This window comes from Quercus robur, chromosome 8, assembly GCF_932294415.1.
Source record: "Quercus robur chromosome 8, dhQueRobu3.1, whole genome shotgun sequence".
NCBI lineage: Eukaryota > Viridiplantae > Streptophyta > Magnoliopsida > Fagales > Fagaceae > Quercus > Quercus robur.
Genome location: NC_065541.1, coordinates 11986852 through 12009365, shown reverse-complemented (window position 1 = coordinate 12009365; position 22514 = coordinate 11986852). Strand labels below are relative to the sequence as shown.

At 35.1% G+C, this 22514-nt stretch overlaps 2 protein-coding genes across 4 annotated transcripts; one reads left to right on the top strand and one right to left on the bottom strand.

Moving 5' to 3' along the window:
* Positions 1-5176: 5176 nt before the first annotated feature.
* Positions 5177-16512, top strand: LOC126694618 (polyadenylate-binding protein-interacting protein 4). Its single transcript, XM_050390986.1, has 13 exons — positions 5177-5522; positions 6120-6241; positions 6341-6492; positions 10536-10686; positions 11203-11234; positions 11753-11828; positions 11945-11975; positions 12451-12743; positions 13284-13544; positions 14461-14562; positions 14704-14754; positions 15046-15133; positions 16060-16512. Exons 1-13 carry the CDS (start codon positions 5345-5347, stop codon positions 16230-16232), a joined length of 1710 nt encoding a protein of 569 aa, XP_050246943.1. The 5' UTR covers positions 5177-5344; the 3' UTR covers positions 16233-16512.
* Positions 16513-18369: 1857 nt separating this feature from the next.
* LOC126694615 (protein METABOLIC NETWORK MODULATOR 1) lies at positions 18370-22514 on the bottom strand. Of its 3 annotated transcripts, none has more exons than XM_050390984.1 (3): positions 22326-22514; positions 18970-20119; positions 18370-18860 (listed from the first exon to the last, which is right to left on the bottom strand). In XM_050390984.1, the coding sequence occupies exons 2-3, from the start codon at positions 20050-20052 to the stop codon at positions 18729-18731; spliced, it is 1215 nt and encodes a 404-aa protein (XP_050246941.1). In that variant the 5' UTR covers positions 20053-20119; positions 22326-22514; the 3' UTR covers positions 18370-18728. The 3 variants fall into 3 exon arrangements, with proteins under 3 accessions (XP_050246941.1, XP_050246939.1, XP_050246940.1); XM_050390982.1 differs by having other exon boundaries at positions 18370-18869; positions 22326-22512; XM_050390983.1 differs by lacking the exon at positions 22326-22514 and adding an exon at positions 20243-20354 and having other exon boundaries at positions 18370-18869.

Genomic DNA, 22514 nt, shown 5'->3' with positions numbered 1-22514 from the left:
AAGGCTTTTTCCTAATTAGTTTAGGAAATGAGGCAAAATGCTAGATTTTTTTTTTTTTTTTTTTTGAAAGGGGCATTTGCCCATTTTGGCCTAATAATCTCAGATCTTCCTCTGTTTTATACATTATTTGCATGGTGGAAATCATGTCCTTCCGGCTTAGGTTAAATCTACCTCATAGGTTAAATCTCGTCCATTGTTTGGATAAATGATGGAATTGGGATGAGTTTAACCTTTTTAAATGTAAATAAGATGAGTTGGCTTTGATAGGGCTTTGGTTGCATTAGGAATTAGATTTTTTTTTTTTTTTTTAATCCCAAACCTAAATCTTGTCATTCCTATTTGAAAAGATGTTAAGACTTAAGAAGTGAGAAGTTATGGGTTTGAAACTATTTCAAATTTAGAATAAAGTCAAGAGTTTTGTAATTCAATAATATTTAATACTTGTCTTCATGAAGAGAATTACTGAATTAGGTTCAAATCTTCTTGAACCGATGTGATAACTATCAAGATGCATCGTTAGCTGAGTAGGAGATAAAGGAATTTGGGTTTTCTGATTTGCATTTGATTATTGTAGAAGGGGAGGTGAACTTGATAATAGGCGGGCCTGATATTTAAAGAAGAGCATAAGGTTTTATTCAACCCCCGTAGAACAATTTTTAAATGTAAAACGTAGAATTCTAGAAGGGGAGGTGAACCTAACATTTAATTCGAGAGAGAGAGAGGAGCATAGCGTTTTTTTTTTTTTTTTTTTAATGATAATAGGCACGGATGAATAATTATATTGCGATCCCACTTAAATTTATATAGATGGCGCAAAATTGGACTCCAATTTCATATTTGAATTGAACAGTTGGAAGAATAATTATAGTGTGGTCCCTACATAAATCTAGACACGTCCCCCTCAATCCAAACGATACAAACGGACTCTCCCTCCCTCTACTATTCTCTTCATTGTTCTCTTGTCCATTGTGAAATATTTTCTTAAATAAATTGTGAATCGGTGCATTTCATTGGTCTAAAGATAGCCAATTCAAAGTGATTGTAATTAATGTGGTCTCTTTGCTTTTCACGATTAATAACTCATTTGCACAAATATTTAAAAAGTTAAATTAGACCTGTGACGCAAAATTAGGCTCTAATTTGAAATTTCAATTGAACTTTCTCTAAACTTCACCTATTAATATATATATGATGCATAAAAATCAATAGGCTGAAATACTTTAGGCTACGATAATGGCTGTAAGTCCTGAAAAGAAAGAAAGAATTACCAAGGGTGATCGGTGTAACCCGACCAAGGACCCTTAGATGGTTAAGTCAGTTTTATCTTTAAAACACAAGGATGGGAAATTGTGAATGGTAGAACTTACCTTGAGTGAATGGGACTTGCTCCATTTATAGAGAGTTTGGAGTGGGTTTACTTGTTCGGATCCACCACCATCATGGGTGATCTGAGTAATTAATGGAGAAAATGGATAAATGGAGTATGTGGGGCAAATTATGAGGAACTCCTTCCACGTTTTGAGAGTAGCACATTATGGTCAGATCATAAGAAACTTTATGAGAATTCACCAAGTGTTATTTGGTTGTCCTTGCTTTTGTGCTATGGACAACTAACTTGGTCTTGTTATAAAGGGATTGTGTATTGTTCCTACGTACAATGTCCTTATTCTCCTCTTCTTAAGGTCAACTGGATGTGAACAAGTTATGGATGTGGTGATTGTGGACAACCAACATGGACGAATATCCTTAACTTAGTCCCCATCAATATATATCAAGGTTCAAATCTCTCATTCTCCGCTATTTATAATCAACGATTCATTTTATTGTTTGAATGTTAAAAAAAAAAAAAAACATTTTTAAGGTTGCAATAAACTACGAACAAGTTAAATACTAGACATAGTTGTATTATCCAATACAACACTCCCAAACTAAATCCAAGAATTGTGTTATTCCCAAATTAGTGTATATATATATATATATATATTGGTAAGAGAATGATGCATTATATTAAAAAGAGTACAGAACAAGTCAAGTATTAGACATCATCGTATACATATATATATATATATAATCTTCATAAAAAATTATAAAATCATATATATATATATATATATGAGAAACAAACATACACACACACAAGAGAGAGGGAAAAGGGTTATATATATATATATATTTAAAAGGGCATCACTGTAAAGAAAACAAGTAATGATGAGGCAAACACATGAATGCAAAAAAAATAAATAATAAATAATAATAATAATAAAAGCTTTTCAATTTTAAATCAAACTTACGGCCTTAAAAACAAGCTTATCATTACTTTAGATCTCCTTCAAATCCCTTTATCATTCATAAATAAATAAAAAAGGTAATTTAGAAAGAACGGATTGAACTAGACCATAATGATGGTTTCTTGATTTAAATCATGGTCATCGTTTTTAGGAGGGTGGACTCTTTGCGCGTGCCAATTCAACTAATTAATGGCCTGTTTGGTTGGAGAAAGGAAGGAGGGAGAGTGGAGGGGAGTAGAGTAGATTTAACTAAAAATACGCTAATTTTGTGCTAAATCTACTCTACTCCCCCTCTCTCTCCCTCAATCCAAACGGACCATAAGTTGGTAAAAATGATGGAACTGAAGGATAAATCCCATGAGTACACACAGTTTCATGCAAGGATTTATAACAGAGATAATTTAGTAAGACATTGATGGAGTTCGGGATGTGTTTGCAATGATGGTTTCTTGATTAAAAACATGTTAATTGTTTTTAGGAGGGTGGACTCTTTGCCTGTGCCAATTCAGCTAATTAAGTTGGTAAAGATGATGGAACTGAAGGATAAATCCCATGAGTACACACAGTTTCATGCAAGGATTTATAACAGAGATAATTTAGTAAGATATTGATGGAGTTCGGGATGTGTTTTTGGAGTTTGAGGAGCTTAGCAACAATTATAACAGAGGTAATTTAGTAAGACACTGATGGAGTTCGGGATGTGTTTTTGGAGTTTGAGGAGCTTAGAGGTGTTGGCTATGTTTATTTAGATGGATGTCTTTCTGTCTATTTCCCTCTCTATTTCACATGTTTAACATGCTATTTCAACCAGTATCAAGTTCCTTGCTATTTCAACCAGTATCAAGTTTTTTATCAGAGTCCGCTTTTAATGATAACTCCTCATCATCAAACTAAGACACCAATCGGTTTTTTGTATAGGTGAGAATTGAACCTCAGATCTCTTATTTAACCATTAGAGACTATAACAATTGAGTTAACTGGAACTCACATCTAACTTAAGTTAAATTGATCTTATATTTATTGTTTTTATAAATAGATGGAATTGGGATGAGTTTGACTTTATAAAATATAAATAAGATGAGTTTGTGATGAAATTCTCAAAAATATAAGAGGTTTTTTTTTTGGATACGACAAAAATATAAGTGTTGGATAAGGCTTTGGTTAAAGTGTTTCGAATTTTTTTTTTTTGGGTACCAAACCCAAATTTTTGCTATTCCTATTTGAAGAGAGATGTTAAGACTCAAGAGGCAATAAGGTATTAGTTTGAAATTATCACAAAAGAGTTTTGAACCTCTACTGCATTACATGCTCTTTTTTACAAGGAGAATTAGGGTTTGAATATCTCATTTTCTATAGTTGTAAGTTTTAACTTTTAACTATCGTGGGTTTAAGAAGGCGTTTGGATAGAAATTATTTTCCTGCGTTTGCCTTTTTTTTTTTTTTTTTTTTTTTAAATCTAGTACCTCTTGCACTGTTCATGTCCCATGAACAGTGTAATTAGGCAAATGCACAGTGATTTCATTAATGAACAATAATCAAAATTTTTTTTTATTGTCTTCAGTTTTCAGCAAAATAAGTGGTATCTAAAAGCACCCTAACTGGTAGATTGAATAAGAGATTTGAGTTTCAAACCCTATCTATGCCAAAATTTATTAGTGTCTTAACTTTGATTATACATATATATATATTAAAAAAATACGCTATCAAAAGGGTTCATTTTATTGATTAAAAAGAATATTTACAAAGTAAGGGAAACTTTTTTTTTTTTTTTAAATGGTGTCAATAATAAGAAACAATATGTTACAAATCCAAATGGTATGTTATAGGTATTGACCATGTGTATGGTAGCTTATTTGCTTAAATATGAGACAAAATATATAATTTTGAATCCCGTTTACTCAAAGAATTGATTGGTGTCTTAATTTTTTTTTTTTTTTTTGAGATCCAAGATAGAAATTGGTGTCTTAACTTGATTATAAGAGCAATTATCACAAAATAGACGTTATAGATTAAAATTCTATTGTATCTAGGAAAAAAAAAATTAACTATTGAATTATACCAAAAGTCTTGTATTTCTATGTATTTCCAAAGAAGACATCCAAGACTCAATTCTCACACCTAATTATCATTTTTTTTTAAAAGAACACTATCAAACTAAAGGGTCCTGATGAGGGCATTTTCGTATGAATAGGGTGTTTGTCTGTCAAGATAATGCTCTCCGTCTGGATTGACATTTCTTCATCAAGACCATCCTCTTCGTTTGGAATTGTCTCCATCTAGGCTGTCTTCTTCTCCATTGTCGCGACCCCTCAAACTTGTTGTAGCCACAGATGGAGACGGATGACGATTGGAAGCCGACGGTTGGACAGGTCCCCATCTGTTCTGCATATTAACGGACGATTGGCCAAGCCGACGAACAAAAGTGGTGGGTCCCATAGTCCTTTACGTGATCTACACTTGTTCGTATCTTCCCCTTATGGAAAAGACTCCTTAAAATCTCAGAAACCCTAGCCACATATCATCTCTACAAAATTGGAATGCTCTTCCACTAACCCACGTTGTTGCTGGTTTTTTCCTTAAAAAAAAAAACCCATGTTTATCCAAAAACAAAACTCAATAAATAAAAAAAACTAAACAGATATGTACACTTTTTTTTTAATAAGTAGAAATATTTTTAACTCTCACTAAAATATTGCCTATAAAATAGGATCCTTTCCTGAGTGTTCTGTGTTTTGGATGAAATAATTTACTTATTACAATACATGATTTTTTTGTGATTGAAATAATTTTGAACACGTGCTTTAAAGGCCCGTGTATATCCCTATCAAATCTTAAAAATATATATAAAAAATCAAATTTTGATTTAAAAAAAATACAGGGATCACGACTTAGAAAACAGGCAGCGAGACAGGCACACTAATTTAGTTTTGCTTTTCACTCTTCATTCTCGTATCAAGCCCTACAAAGAAGCCCACCATTGCTTCAGATCTCCTTTCAAAGTCACACAGAAAAAAAAACAGAGAAAGTTGAATCAGCAAAAGAAACAGAGAACAAAAATGGGTCGCAGAAACAGAGAGTACATCAACGACGACACCTCGTCTTCATCTTCTTCGTTGAGTGAAGCTTTGATCTTTGCCACCCTTTGTATCATTGGCCTCCCAGTTGACGTGCATGTCCAGGACGGTTCTGTCTATACTGGAATTTTCCACACTGCCTGTGTCGAAGAGGAATACGGTATGTCGTTTAAACTCTGCTTTCCTTTCCATTGTCTCGAATCCTTTTCTGGGTTTTGATTCTTCTGCTGAAATTGCATCTAGGTTTTATTTTATTGGAGAAAATTGCATCTGGGTTTTGATTTTTATGAGTTGTGGTGGGCCTAGCTTGGATTGAATTTGATCTGGGATTGCTGATTATATATTAGTTCACTTTTTTTTCTTAGAGTGGAAAAGAACTTGAGGAATTGATTATATTTGTTTCCACTTCCTGTTTCCAAAGGGAAACTATTTTCCCTCTTTTAGAATTCATCCCAAATAACATTTCCTCATATTTTGGAATATGTGTTAAAAACAGAAAAAGAGATGCTATTATTACTTCAGATTTTAGAAAGATGATTTCTTTTACTCAATTGAGCCTGTTGCAAGTGAGAAATATGTGGCTAGGTGACTTGTTTATTTGCTGGATCCAAAATCTACAACAGTAAAGAGAATAGGATTTGGTTTATGTTTTGTGAAGCATAATCTACAAACACAACCAAAAGAGCATAAAGTGTCTGTTAGAATAATTAGTTGGCAATTTAATATAATTACTGAATTGCTCTTTGGCTTTGTTTAGGTATAGTCTTGAAGAATGCAAGGGTGACTAAGAAGGGCAAAAGTTATTCGAATGTGGCAAACGGTGTGGTGATAGATACACTAGTAATCCTCTCAAGTGATCTGGTTCAAGTTATTGCAAAGGTATGTCACTATTTAAGTTTCTACTGTTTTGTTTCACTCCTAAATTATTTGATGCCATGTAGAACAATTGGTGTGATTCAAATGTGGTTTATTATATAGGGAATTCGTCTTCCAGCTGATGGTGTTGCTGGAAATATGGTCGGTGATGATACAGAAGCTGTATTGGGGATTGCACCTTCTGAGCATCTAGTGAGTGAAGCAAAGAAATCTACAAAGTCTGTCATCCATAAAAGGAAAATCAATCAAACAAGGTATTCTCACTTTGGAATCATTGGACAGAAATATTGATTAGGGATAATTGCATTGGACGTTAACTTACAAGGTCACACAAAAAGGAGCAACAGCAAGTTTTATCACTTCCTTTTATGTTAGGTTATTAAAAGTACTTTAGTTGTTTTTCAGCATGCAATTAGTAACCTTACATTTTTTGCACCTAAAGGTAATCTGAAAGACTAAATTGAATTCACCAAGAAGATATATGCTGCTGAATTTATGATTAAGTTGAGAGCTAGATTTCAATTATGGAATTTGGTAGTCAACATTTTAAAGCCAGTATGTCTAAGACTTTAGCTGCTAGACATTTTTTTACTTTCCAAGTTGTGGATGCCGAGTGCCTTGAAGCTCAATTGATACCTCCTGGTGTTTCCAACAAAGGCATTCAGGGTTCAAATCCCCCCTCCCCCAACTATCAAATTTAAAGAAAAAAAGAAGAAGAAGAAGAAGAAGAAGAAGAAGGAGAAGAAAAAAGTCCAAGGTTTGGACTCCATTGGAAACACTAGGAGGTGCCTTTTATCCTACAAGGCTCTTGCAAGTGTATTGCCTGTTTCTATTGATGGTGCTCTTAGAGCTGATAGCTCATTCTCAGAGGATTGCTTGTTAGCAATCAGGCAGTGAGATGGAGAAGGAACTTTGCATGAATTTTTTTTATAAGTAATGACAAATATATTAAAATTTTAAAAAAGAGATGTCACCTAAGTATACAGGAAGTATACATCAGGGACAAAGTACAATCAAGTGCATAAAGTACAAAAGTCCATTAAACCATTGGAAAGCATAAAGTACAAGAGTCCATTACATTAGGGACTAAGGATTCTTCAATAGCGGAGGTTATGTGTTGGTTTGGTGGGAGGATTCATTGGGATCTAAATGCCGTCATCCACCACAAGATTGGGAATAGGAATCTTTTGATTTGTTTATGGATATGGTCTACTCTTCGATTGTACGGCGGTTGGGTCCTAATGAGGTTTGTTGGAAGTCAGCAAGGAGTAGAGGTTTTGAGGTTAGAAGATTCTATCTTTCTTTCTACCCTCCTACTTTATTATCCTACCCTTGGAGAATGATATGGCAATTGAAGGTTTCTCCAAGGGTAGCTTTCTTTTCATGGTTTGCTTCCTTAGGTAAGATTTTAACAACAGATAACCTTCACAAAAGACGTGTGCTAGTTCTTGATTGGTGCTATATGTGTAAGAGTTGTGGGGAGTCACTGGATCATCTTTTGCTTCATTGCCCCATAGCTTGTGAGTTGTGGTCATTGGTGTTCTATATGTTTGGAATCCACTGGGTTATACCTCACAAGGTTATTGAGTTGTTTGAGTCTTGGCAGGGTAAGTTTGGACAACATTGCAACATAGATTTTTGGAGACTTGTGCCTCATTGCTTGATATGGTGTATTTGGCGTGAAAGGAATGCTAGAAGTTTTGAGGGATGTGAACATTCTATGCTAGAGAATAAGTCTTTTTTTTTTTTTTTGCACACTCTTCGTGATTGGAGTGTGGTTTTTTGTCATCTTTCTTGTTCTTCCCTTAGGGTATGTTTGGTTGGGTGGATTTTAGGGAGGATGGAAAAAAAAGTGGAAAATAGGAGAGAAAATGATTGGGAAGGGTGTTTGGTTGAGAGGGAGAGAAAAGTGGTGGGGCCCACAAGTTTTCTCTCCTCCCCCTTCAAAATACAATCTCTCCAAATTGGAGAGAAAATTGGAGTGAAAAGTGGGAAAAATGTTTGGACAAAGCTGCCCCTACCTCTTTTAACGTTTCTGGCTTTTTTTTTTTTTTTTTTTTCTTTTGACTTTTCCTTTCTCTGGTAACGCTGGCTTTTTGTTTTTGCCTTTTATTCTTTTTTCTTTTTTCTTTCTTTGGTTTTGTCAGGACGTGGTGGGCTCTTCTTCTTTTCCTTCTTTTTTTTTTAATTTTTAATTTTATTATTTTTTTAAGAAAACACTTTTGGATTATTTCTTATGCTATTTTTTGAAATGTCCACTTTCATCTATACACAATTTTAAAAAAAAGTATAATAAATTACATTTTGTTTTATTTAAGAGGGACATGATGGTAAATTTATACAAACTTTATTTTCAACCAAAACCAAAAAGTTTTCCATCCCTCCACTTTTCCACCCTCTCAACCAAACACAGATGAGGAAAACTAAAAACTTTTCTATCTTCCCACTTTTCCATCCTCTTTCTATTTTCTATTTTCTCACTTTTTCATCCTCCCAACCAAACGGACCCTTACTGTTTTACTTGATCGTTGTAATTTTGGTTCTTGATTTGTGCCCCCATAGTACATTCCTAATGTACTCAGGTTGGCTGTTTTCTTATGTTTAATAAAATTTTACGTTACCTATCAAAAAAAAAAGAGTCCATTAAACCATGGACTAAAAAAAAAAAAAAAAAAAAAAAAGAAAAAGAAAAAAAAGAACAAAAACCTAACATTGCAACCCAGTCCAAAAGAGTCTTAAAGAAGAAAAGTTTAAGATCTGGAACTGTTTTTCTTGAATTCTCAAAGTGCCGGTTATTTCTCTCCCACCAAATGCACCACATCAAATGCTAAGGGACAACCATCCAAATAGCACCATTCCAATGTTGCCCAAACTTTCCTTGCCAACAAGCCAAAATATTATGACATTTCTCTTCTTTGTTTCCAGGGAAAAGATGTGCAAAATATTATTTATTTTTCTCATTGTAATTCTTGGTTGACTGTGGGATAGGTTTGAAACTCTCCTTTCTCACTTTAGCATTCTCCTTATGTTTTTATTTTAATGTCAAATTCATTGTACATACAGTGTTCCTTTACCCCTTTATTTATTTTATTTTATTCTTTTTGGGGGGGGGGGGGGGGGGGGGCGGGGGTGGTGGAGTTACCCCATCATTCTTACACTTTGTACGCTGGTCATTCTTTCCATTGGGACCAAAGGTTCAAATCTCAAAATAAGCAGGATTTTGTGTTCTGTACATTTGGTCTGTTGAGTTTTGCAACTAGTGGCCAAGAGCTTGTAGCTCAACTAGTTGACACATCCTGGTGTTTCTAACAAAGACATCCAGGTTCAAATCCCCGCACCCCCAACTATGAATTATTAAAAAAAAAAAAAAAAAAAAGATTTTTGCAAATATTCTTGGTTGCTTGGGCAAAGTCAAAGAGGTTATACAGATATCAATAATTGCTTCTTTAATTGTACATTAGTAATGTTGTCGTGATTTAACCTTGGGCTTATTTTTCAGTGTTTTCATAAGTGAAGAATTAATAGCTAGTTTTTATTTCACTTGCATAGCTTGACTAGGTAATGTTTGTAATTGTAAAGAGAGGAATATGTCCTGTCATGGATGCTAATCACCCCGGCATTTTTACACTTTGTACGCTGGTCATTCTTTCCATTGGGACCAAAGGTTCAAATCTCAAAATAAGCAGGATTTTGTGTTCTGTACATTTGGTCTGTAGAGTTTTGCAAATAGTAGCCAAGAGCTTGTAGCTCAACTAGTTGACACCTCCTGGTGTTTCTAACAAAGACATTTAGGATTCAAATCCCCGCACCCCCAACTATGAATTATTCAAAAAAAAAAAAAGAGTTTTGCAAATATTCTTGGTTGCTAGGGCAAAGTCAAAGAGGTTATACAGATATCAATAATTGCTTCTTTAATTGTACATTAGTAATGTTGTCGTGATTTAACCTTGGGCTTATTTTTCAGTGTTTTCATAAGTGAAGAATTAATAGCTAGTTTTTAATTCACTTGCATAGCTTGACTGGGTAATGTTTGTAATTGTAAAGAGAGGAATATGTCCTGTCATGGATGCTAATCACTTATATTTTTCTTATAATTGAAGGCATGAAAATTTGCATAATTATTCTTTATCATCAGTTCTTCTAAAATTTCTCATTTTAATTTACCTATATAAAAAGAAGAATAAAAATTTGTTATTTTAATATAGATAACTAGTCACTGATTTTTCTATTTGAAGACTGTGTTTCTTCAGTTTGTAGTATGAGTTAAATTATGTACTAATGATCACATGATAAACAGGGGTTCAGTCCAAGCAGAGAATGGCTTTTCTCATGGTTTTATGCCCAAAATATCTGGGAGGAAGCATGAAGAGAGAAAATCACCAATGAATCTGACAGGGGATGCCTTGGAAGTTAAAAATGGGAAAAGAGATGGGATAAGTTCAACCAAGGTATTCTCTCTGTGTGTGCATGTGTGTATTCTATATATGTAGACACCCATACATTTATGTGTCTCTAAAGTTTTTGCTTGTATCTATCAATGTGCAAACAAAGCTAAATTTCAGATAAGTTTAACAACACACACACACACACACACACACACACTCACATTTCATGATATACAATATGATTATGGGGTTATCTTCTAATCTTGAGAGGAATACTCTTTGTTTTAAAAACTGTAACCAAAAAAAAAAAAAAAAAAAAAACTGTTATGCATTTTGCGTCCTAAGGAGAGATCAAGTCAGATGGCTAGAATGACATACTGAACTGATTTATGGTTTAAAAAATTTCAGAGCTATTAGGTGATAGAATGCCTTTGGTAGGGTATGGAACACGGCCCATAACACATGGGTCCCTGTGTGTATTTTGTAACTTTGTAAGATTAATCTCGCAATTAAAAATTTGTGATGCATCTGTCAGTTTTTCTTTCTCTTCCTTTCTCACTTTTTTCCTTATTAATGCAGGTTGAAGAAAATTCTGGAGCATCTGAGGGGAGGTATTCCTATTCATCTTCTTTTTAAGTTTATTTAAAATAGTTGAGAGTGATATCTCTGTCGCCACCCCAAAAATTGGGTTCTTGTTGCTGTCCCTTGGAACTGGCACAAGGAGTGCACATATGTTTGATAATCTTCTACTTGCAGTCTGATCTAACCATAACTCCTTCAGTGAGAAATGCCTCTCATATTTCTTTTTTGATAAGTGAAATAAGAAATTTTATTGCATCAAACAAACAAAACAGAATCCTCTGTACACAGGTTGTGTACCAGAAAATCTGTAATGCTAGCAAAAGTTACATACATCCAGAAATTCTCCAAGGAGGATAAGAAATGCCTCTCATAAATTTTTGGATGTTTACACGTTAGTGGCCATTGTATTAAGTTGCTTCTCCATCACTGTTATGGTACTATACACTTATAAAACAGAAAAACACTGTTATGGCGCTATACCTTACTTCCTCCCATCGTTATATTTCTTTTCTCATTCTCCGATTCCTTTCAATTGATTTTCTGACAGACAGGCTGGAGATGGCCAATCACAAGGGGAACAGGATATTTACAAAGAGAGGATTCATTTTGACAGGGAAGAAAGTGTATGTTAAGATGAGCATAGCCAATTCCTTTGTATATGATAATGGATTTTTGGGAAGTAGGAATGTTTACCCTCTATGTTTTCCGTTATATTCACCAGTCCAATTGTTTTATGCAGGCCAATGAAGTTCGGGAGTCTACTTCAAGCTGTGAGTTATCCATTGTACCGTTTGCTAGGACTAAAAGTATCTGAGTCACCTCTGAGTAGAAATCACGTGCATTGTAGTAGGAGATGTTTCTCAATATTAGCAGTTAACGTCAGTAATCAGTTCATGTGGATGATAGTATGCTAGATGGTGTCTAGTATTTATGGTGAACATTTTGGTTGAAGGCCTGCTATTATGTTAGCCAGAATTAGGGAATTGGCACCTTTAAGCTCATTCCTATATATCGGCCTTTTAACTATAATACCCATTTCCACACAGTGTAGTCACTCATTGATGCTTGGTGCTTGCTATTTGTTCATCTTTTATGATGGGATGCATCTTGATGATGGTTTCCCTTGCAAGTGGCAGTCTCTGTAGATTATTATTTTTAGATCGCCTTATGCTTTTACCAGTTTTAATATGCTTTTATTTCTTCTAGTTCTTTGTGCCTGAGTATATTGTAATACTTTCAATGCAGCTGATACCAGTCTTACCCAAGTAAAACCTGTTGAGGATAGGTGTGCAAAGATGACATCCCAGCTCTTGCCAAATGAAGCATCTGGTGATCCTGCTACTCCACCTGTCAAACCAGACAAGCCATGCTCTGAAAGGCCCTCTTCAGCAGACACTTCTTTCGATGTTGTTTCTTCAGGACTTTCAACTCCTTCCAATCCAACGGTGGATGTCTCCTCAGAGTCAGGTCTTAGTTCATTAACATCATCAACCGAAATGGTCCCTCCACAAAATCCAGAGTCTAATAAAAGTTCTAAGGTATTTATATATCTAGAACAGTCATGTTCATTGTAACTTGAATTGTCAAGTAACTGAAGTTTTTAGTTCCAGTTATCCAGTCTGAAGCCAATGAACTTTAGCTGAAATGGCACATTCTCCCTGAAGAGGGGGTGCAGGGAGAACTTGTGGGTTCAAAAGCCATCGTGTATGTGTGTGTGTGTTTCTTACCAATAAAAAAAGAAATCTGGTCATAAGTTTACCTGATGTCTGTCTTGACTCTGTAATTTCTGAATCATCAATTAGGTCACCAATAACCTTGTCACTTCATTATCAAAACACCATTCAAGTAGTATTTTTTAAAGCATCTTGGAATTACCAGCCCAATTTGAGAACCATTGAATACCAAGTACTATGATTTCTTATTATTTTAGCAGCAATGCCTTCATTTACAACTGAGTATATTAACTACTGGTATTAGTAAAAGTAACTTGGTGGCATAACAAATTTGTTGGAAGTAAAACATTTTGAAGCATAGTTTTTGAAATAAAGTTGATATTTTTAAACTTTATTTTCTTCTAGGAATTCAAGCTTAACCCGGGAGCAAAAATCTTTTCTCCATCCCTTGTGAATCCTATATCAGCAACTCCTGCAGTGCCAACTGTTGCAAGCATGACTTACATACCGAACAACTCTCATGTGGTGCCTGTTGCTGCTGCTGCTGCTCAACAAGAAATTGAATTTAACCCTTATGCAGCTCGTTCATCTGTGCCGGTTAAGTATGTTCCCTATAGTAATTTGACAGCTGGAAATGGTGTCAGCAGTTCACAGTTTTCCCAACATGTATGTATTATTAGGTGTTGAGTGTTTAATCTTACATGTTATTAAGTTGTAAATTCATGCTATATATGCAGGCTCTGCTTCTAGGCTTTTTATGCCATGCCCATCACTTTTCTCTCTTAATCTTACAACCAGCAAACTAATTACTTGGTTTGAATGTAATCATTTCTAATGCTTAAAAGTTATCGGAATGACTGTTCTGTTTATAATCAGAGGATCATTCTATTTATAATTTGGGATGTTTTTGGTTACTGAAGAGTGTTGTGACACTGTTGTATGTAAGCATTGGGTTTACAGCCAAACTAGTTTCTGCTCACCAGTTTGGGACCTTCGTTCTTTGTCATGACTGTTTAAGTTTACCAATTGGCAATACTTTTGATTGAGTTAGACCATAACATTATAAATACATACATCTTGTGGATTATGATATCTAGTTGCCATGTGATGGGCAGAGAGAATATGTATTTTAGGTTTTGGCTTTTACTTACTATCAAAGTTGATAATGAAATCAAGTAATTCTCATTAATTAGCAAGATCAATTACCACTCTGTTTCATATCCTAATAACAGGGCAACATAATTAGTTAGTGAAAGAAACTAACTTAACAGCTAACAACTAATTAGACTTTGACAGCTGTACAAGTATGTCACATGTTTAGCACAAGTTGAAATCCTATTTACAAATACACTATACGACCTGTAGCATAGAGGAAGACAGTAATAAGCTACTGTTGTTTATAGTGAAGTGTTTCATTATTGAAGGCTGGCTTCTTTCTCTTTTACTGCATCTAAATATGACCTGTAGCATAGAGGAAGACAGTAATAAGCTACTGTTGTTTATAGTGAAGTGTTGCATTATTGAAGGCTGGCTTCTTTCTCTTTTACTGCATCTCTCTGAGACTTTTCTCTTCTGGCTATAGATTGTTGGACATTTGGGAAACAGGACACAACCACTTCGACATACTGGTCAGTATAATCCTGTTCAGGCCGGACCTGCATATATGCATCCAAATTCTCAAGCTGTAAGTAGTAGAAAGATTTCTTGTATTATCCTTGCAGTGATTTTTAGATAGCATCTTGGTGTAATTGTATAGGAGACATCTTAACTCTTTTGATGATTACTTGGACATTTATAAGTTGCTAATCTCTCTCTCTCTCTCCAGGTTGTGCTTGGACGATTCGGTCAGCTTGTCTATGTCCATCCAGTTCCTCATGTAAGATATAGTGCCTGCAATGTACCTTGATGGCATTGTTAATGATTAACACTGTTGTTCTTTAATTGGACAAAATTAGTCGTGGTCTTTGGAAGAGTTAATTTTTTTCTTAATTTCTCATCTTTAAGTTACTGTCTTTTCTCCTCTTATTACTCATTTGTCGCTTTTCTGTTGCAATCTTTTCGTTTTAATGCTTGGTTGTCTTTCAATCAGGATTCCATATATATATATATAAATTTCTTACCATGATTGACACTGATTGCTTGATCACCTATGGTTTCATATTTGAAGGATTTGGTTCAGGGTGCAGCAGCTATCTCACCAGTATCTTCACGTCCTCTGTTGACTCCGCATCAGGTCCAATTTCCTAAGCACCAAGGTAAATAGAAGGCTATTATATCCATGCTGAATATCTTTATCTTTTTATGGTATTTTTGTGGGTTTCATCATCATTGTAATTAATTATTGTTATTCAAAATTTTGAACTTGTATATGGTTGCATTTGCAAATGAAATGTGATATAGTTCTGATAATGTTATAAAGTGCATAAAAAGCTGATAGCTTAGTCACTGTGGAAAGAAATTGCAATCACATTGTTGATATAAAATGGTAAATGGAACCAATCAAAGTTTATGAAATGAAAAGATAGAGAAGGTGAGAGGAGAGGGGGGGGGGGGTGTGGTGGAGTGAGCACTACTTTTGGTTGACTTTACATCAGACTTTTGGGTATAAATGACCTGGAGGCCTCAGTCTGGATGTAAAACAATTACGTTTATGTTGAGAATTTGTAGTAATCAGGTTAGCAGTTTTAATGTGGTTATTGAAAGTCCAGAAAAGTATCTTATACACCCAGCTCATACAAGATTTCTCGTGTCCTGTGTTTTAATTGAAGGATGTAAATAGAGTATGTCATAATGACATTAAGACAGTTCTAATAACTAGTGTATCATATCATTTAAACTCAAATGAAATAAGATTTAGTTCCAATTTCTTGAAGTTGGTCAAGTAACCCATATTAACCAGGAAAAGAAAATTATGAATTTTGTGCAAACCTCTTTTTATATATGATACGTATATCATCCAAACCCGTCCGTTTAATAGCCCCACTTTCAGTTTGTATATAGAAACTGATTGTAAAAGCAAGTGAAATTGCTTACATGATAGTCAAAATTTTCTATTTCTTAGTCCAAAGACATATGGGTTAAGGATTGTAAATTTGTTTCATGTTCCAAGTCAAACAACATTGTGCTGAAATTCAGCGTCATTTTTTTACTGAGGCTTTTGTGTTTTTTTTTGTTAATGCAGGAAGTCCAGCAAGCCAAGCATTGCCACTCTGTGTGCCTCCACCTTTCATAGCTACTGGACATCAACCTTTTGCAGTGCCAAGCCACATTCCAACTTTTCAACCCCCCTTCCCTGCTAATCGCCCAATTCCAGTCCCAGGATCTAATAGTCTCTATTCTGCTAAGCTTTCATGAATATTGTTTACATTTTTAATTAATCACCTCAACAAAATTTTTCCATTTTTTCTTTCATTTTGTTATAGCATTTTACCAAAATTTTGTCCCAAATTCTTGGTTTGAGAAGAATTCCACTTTTGTATTATCCAGTTACAACCAAAAAATGTTATTGATTATACATGTAAAAGAGAATAAATACTTTTATCAAAGGTGTTCATTCTGTGAGACCTGTTTTATTGATGAGGCTTTATTGCCTATGAATTATGTATACAAAAGTATTCCTGATGTTTCAAGATTCTTTTGATTAACAAAATTATTATCAATTTGATTCTGCTCTGTACTCCAAAAAGAAAGCTGTGTTAATCAATTATTTGTATCAATGGCAGTATGCATGTTTGCCTTTACTTTTCCATATTTTCCGCTCAGAAGGAAGTGGTTTTACGCTTGAGCCTTGAGCCTTGAGTCATAATTAGGCTGTGTTGTGAGAAGTGTAGTAGATAAAACCTGTTCTACTACATCTGTTCTGTGCTCAGTGCTTACTGTCGACTCACGCTCCATTGATTGCTGCAGTATTGCCTCAACCCCACGTGATCTATTGACAAATGCATGGTTTCTTGATTTCTGGTTTTATACTGATGAGTGTTGAACAATACGAAGCAATGGTCAATTTGACGGGGATAAAAACGTAGTGACAAAACTTACTTTACATGTAGTACATTAGGTTTTCAATTAAATTCAAACTAGGCTGGATTGCATTGAGTTCCTATTGGAAAAGATGATATTGTTTGTGTTGTATTGGTCAATGTAGATAAGTGTTTGAATTTAATTAGTAACCTTATATACTGTACCTAAAGAACTATATCCAAAGCTCTACCCATTTGACAGAATCTAACTACCTAGACTAGCTCTTGCAGATCGGAGACCGTTTGATGATTTTATGTTGCACATGGATAATATCAGAGTAAATGTTGTCAACTTAATTCATCTAATAGGAGTAAAAAACCATAATCATATCTTGATGATGCTCACAAATTTTAGCATGTTCTCTCAGCCTGGCTGAGGCTCTCAGCATTTTCTTTGGTACATTATGAAGGAAACACATGCAACATGCTCTGCAAGCGCAAGGCTTTCAGCCTGGCAAAGGAGCCAGAGAGTCTAGTGTGGTTATTGGTTTAAATTTGGCACTGTTGGGATCTCATTGAACAGATGTGATTGCTGATGGTGTTATGGCTGTCATGATCACTGGAGTTTCCACATTTTTCATATCTCTAATAATATTAGAGTTTGAAAATAAGAAGGAAAATTCCATTTGCTTTAATTGTCTTGGAGTTAAACTTATAATAATGAAATCATATATGATTGATACTCTCATGCACAGCGGCCCTCAGTATCTTGAGATTCAGACCTTTATCCTTTGTTAGGATGAAAGGAGAGGAGCGAGAGTGTTTGGATTGTGGGAGAATAGAGGGGAAATGTGTTCCAAACATTCTTGAATAGGTAATATGTTCCCATCAGTCAAACAACTAGTGATTTGTACCTTGAGCTAAAAGTTTGCACTAGATTGGCTACTCGTTTGAAGTTTCAAATAACATCATGAAATAAATGGCTTTAATATGAATCTCAACATATACTTCAATATGTTATGATATCATGGAACTTCATTCTATTATGTCAACTTTACTCTACTACTCTCCATTTCTCCTCAATCCAAACAGGCCATAAAAGCAGATAGAAATACACTACTTTTGGCCATTGCCAAGATGAATGTTAAAGACAATCTGAACTATCACTGCTAAACCCCAATGAGTTCTGTGCCAGGGTGCTAATGACAAGTATACAACTCCGTGCCCGTAGCACTTTTTCAAAGTACATTTTTTTTTTTTTTTTTTTTTTTTTTTTTTTTTTTATCTTGACCTCTTTACTTATTTTTATTTTTTTGGTACAAATTTCAAGCAATCCCATTTTCAAAGTGCATTTAGAGTTATCTTGGCTATAGCCAAATGTACTGAATCACAATACTGCAAGAGCATTCAATATTGATTTTTGGAAATTTTCCTTCATCTGATTTGAACTATGACATAATGTCAATGCTCTTTTTTATTTAATCCTCAATATGTGCTCCCTTTGATGGCTATATCAGTACTCTTCTAAGAAATATTCCAAATGCCTGGGAACTTTGATTATGAACATAGCCTGATAGCAGTACAACATCAATGGAAGTAATTTGTGAATATAAGCAGTACAGGTATTCAACAACAAACTACTCTACTGTGACTAAAGTACAAACACTATGCTAAAAGGACTTTAGAACAATAACCTGAAAAGGCATAAAGTAACAAGGTTGGATCCTGAAGGTTTAACCATATATGGATCATCCACAGCCCTATGCTAAGATCACAACCTTCTACATGGTCATTTAATTGACTTGATTCCAGTCAGTCATTCTGGCACTTCATGTGAGGTATTACGAAAATTGCAGGGATAAGATACCATGTCAAGGTGGATTCTACCAAATCAGACACTTGATGATCTCGATTTTTTGTTTGGATTACCATTTTCTGGGCTACTCTGCTCGTCTGATTTCAGTCCAGAATCGGCTACTGGCTCTTCAGCCTGAGGCACCCGGTTCTTCTCCATTGCGTTTTCCTGCAAAGCCTTGTTAAAGTGCTGGGCATCAGTATATATGTCTTAAATATTTACGTAAAAAGAGAACTACTTAAGAATAAATACAATCCAGTAGAAGCTCCATTCTTACCTGCAACAGTTCAGTCATTTTGCCAGTTACATGATTCTCAGAAGGTTTCTTTGCGGGCTTAGGATGGTTATGAAGATCAGGCTGTACAGATTGCAGGGGCTCGATGAAGAGGGGCTGATCCATGTCATTAACTTCATCTACCTGGCTGTGGTCAGAACCTTTGACTGTCAGGGACTCCGCTGGTGGTTGATTAGAAGGAACATTTTCACTTTGCAAGTTTTTTGGTGTGAACTGTTTGCTAGGTTGAGAAGAAGGTGCTTGGTTCCCAACGGCTGGCAACTGGTTATTGAGTGTTGAACCATCTGATGTATGAGCTCTCACAACCTGTTTGCTCTTTGAGACTGTTGAATGAGCAGCTTGGGTAGCAACTGGAGATGGTATGTTGGCAAGTGCTATCCCATTTGATAAAGTAGCAGGTTGGAGTACAACAGGCACTACGTGACCCCTTGGGATTACAGGGTGAGTAGTTTGGGCTGCAACTAAAGGCACCTGTTTGACTTTGGCCACTACATTAGCAGACTGGGGTACAACTCTAGGCACCTGGTTGATGATTGGTAATTCATTGAATGAATGAGTTCCATTTCTATGAGAATTGGAATTCTGCTCCCTCTCTCTGGACCGAGGGTTATTGGCATGGACCTGAGTGTAAATTTCTGATGGGAGGGGAATCTCATTTCGCCTGATCATATTAATGTCTGGGGCCACATCATTCTCAGCTGAAACAGGCACATAATGCCCAGGCTTAAAGACAACACCCCTCAAAGTGGTACTAGAGTTGCCAACCCTAACACTCAGCAAATATCCTGCGTCAAATGCTGCCTCGATGACACCAGAAACTGGCTGGCCCAGCATGACATCATTTCCATCATCAACTGGATCAACTTGTCGGGACTGATTTCCATTTGTCCCTTCAAATCCAGGAGGGGCACGATTATTCTCCGCACGGTTTAGACTTGGATCCCTTGGGGCATGAGCTTTCTCTTCAGGATCGAGCTTTGGATACTTCCGCGGGCGACCACGTTTGCGCTTCACGGGGACATCTGCTGAACCATCAGGGTTACTCCCTTGGTAGGCTTGGTTCATCTTCAGTATTTCTACTTGCAAAATTTTATTTTCTTCTTCCACAAGATCTTTTTGTAGTTTCCCCTCCCTGCAGGCAATTTGTAACATTGGTTATAATGTGGTGTCATGGATTTTTTGCAGTAAAACTCTTTGGGCAACCTAACAATTTCTTAATTCTAAGTGCTCCACACTTCATAGATTATAAACTTACAGATTAAGAATGTGCTTGAATTTGATCAATTGCTTCTGTTCAAAGAATCTGGGTACTAATGTGTTTGTGTGTGAACCAAACAACAAAGTAGCTATTGTTGTTTACCCTGCTTCCATAAACTCAAGTCTAGTGTCAATATTGTGACTGATCAACCAGAAAGTAAGATCATTCATATTTCGTAAGTGCCAATGGCCTAAAGAATTTTTCTGTGAGGCAGGACATCTCTCCAAGCTCATCAGGAAAATTATAAAGTAAGGTTAACCATATATGCTGAACTAAGACAAGACTGGACCACAAGTTTGAATTTTGTCCTCCAACCATGGTAAGAACATTTCATCAATTTTCAATAATAAATTTCTAGAGGTTCACTGTGAACATCGACTAACTTTAATTGTTTTTACCAAATAGAATATCAACACATTAGTCCCACTTAAGGAAACTCCTGACCCTCCTATATCTACCACCGCATCACATTCAAACATTCAATGTCAAATCTGGCAATGATGACAGACCAATGTAAAACATCAAAGTTTGCAAGTTATAAAATAGCAAATGGGGATAAAGCACTATAACCAGAATGCAGCATCTGGACAGATTGATGGATCAGGTCCCAGTCGTGTAGCAACTAGTTTCATAGTAGAATACTGAATGTTCAATACCGGCAATGCAAGGAATGTGGAAGAAGAATAATCACTCTAGCAGCAATTACCCCCAGGTTCAAGTATTTATTGTTTTTAATCCCAAAGGGGAAAATCGAGTGCCATCATAGAAGATCAACAGAACCAAAATCCTGCATTTGGTGAAACCATTGGTTGAAGTTGGAAAAGGAAAGAAGCCCTAAATTTTTGCATTTCCATATTTCTGGAAACCTCAAGGCCACCATAAAATATGAATGCGAGAATTGAAATTTCTACTCCTCAATTGAAATAGTTAACATTAAGCGCCATGTCAATGACATCTAGGAAGTAGCTTTCCAATATTGTGCTCTATTTTGGGAAGATTCTCATATAATCAATGATAAGTAGTATGTTCCTCATAGAGTACATTTCAAATATAGCACATTCAAAAACGCATATTAAGTAGAATTAGAAATCATAGCACCAGCAGCACATACACAAATGGGTATTCATTGGCCTAAAAAACACAAAAACAAATCTCCTTTATAACTTTCTTTTTCTCTTTGATAGGTCTAATTTTTCAAAACATTCATTCAATGGAAGATAAGAATAAATACGCATTCAAGATGCGTCTCTTTTACCCAGTAAATATTATAAATTACTAAGTAGTGTGCATTATTTAATTCCTCCCATTTTGTGACTATTTCATAGAGAAAGGGACAAATGACCAAATTTATTGTCACCCACATAGGCTAATAAGGCAACCTTCTAGCACAACATAATCATAGTTTGAGCAGCCGACTATTAGGAATGCAACTATTTGACCACTTGAGCTAAACTAAAACTGTAGCTCACATAGGAGACTAATTTGCAAGCAAACCCAATTTCTAATAATTTTAAAATAGTGCCTCAAGTAGAAGTACTAGCACAATAAAACCACAAAATCAATAAATAAATACAAATTATGCACAGACATAAATATGCACAATCATTGAGAAAAATAGGAACATTGGGGTTTTAACCAAAAAAAAAAAAAAAAAAAAAAAAGAAGAAGGTATAAACTACAGCCATTAGAGATTAAAGCAAACATATAAATTACACTAAAAAAAGAAAATAAATTTATTATATGCAAGTGTAACAAGTAACAACACAAATAACCCCAAATTTTAATTTAAAAAATACATTAAATAAAGTACTAGAAGTTACAAAGAACTTTTTTTTAAAGACTCAAATTTCATGCAAGAATTAAACTTCTTCTAAAAACGGTGACTCTGCTTGGTTGCTGAGAAAATTTAAAAATCAAAAATTGTTTTTTTGTTTTTAGATAGCAACACTACCTTAGAAAAAAATCCAAAAATTTAGCAAAATATAGGGTTTGATCAAAGATAAAGAAACAAGCAAAAGAGAAGATAAAGTGTGCTTCTTCACAAGTACAAAGAAGAGCAAGGAATTGTGTGAGACTGTACCTTTGGAAAGTGTTTTTTTTTTAAGCTTAGGGACTGTTTCCCGGAAACAGTTTCAGAAGCCCCAGATTTTATTGCCTAAAACTGTGTTTTGTGTTTTTGTCTATGTTTTTGTTGTCTGAAGACGGAGTGAGCGATGTCGGTTGCTGTGTTGTGTACTTGTGTTGTGTGTGTGTGGCACTGTGGGTGGTG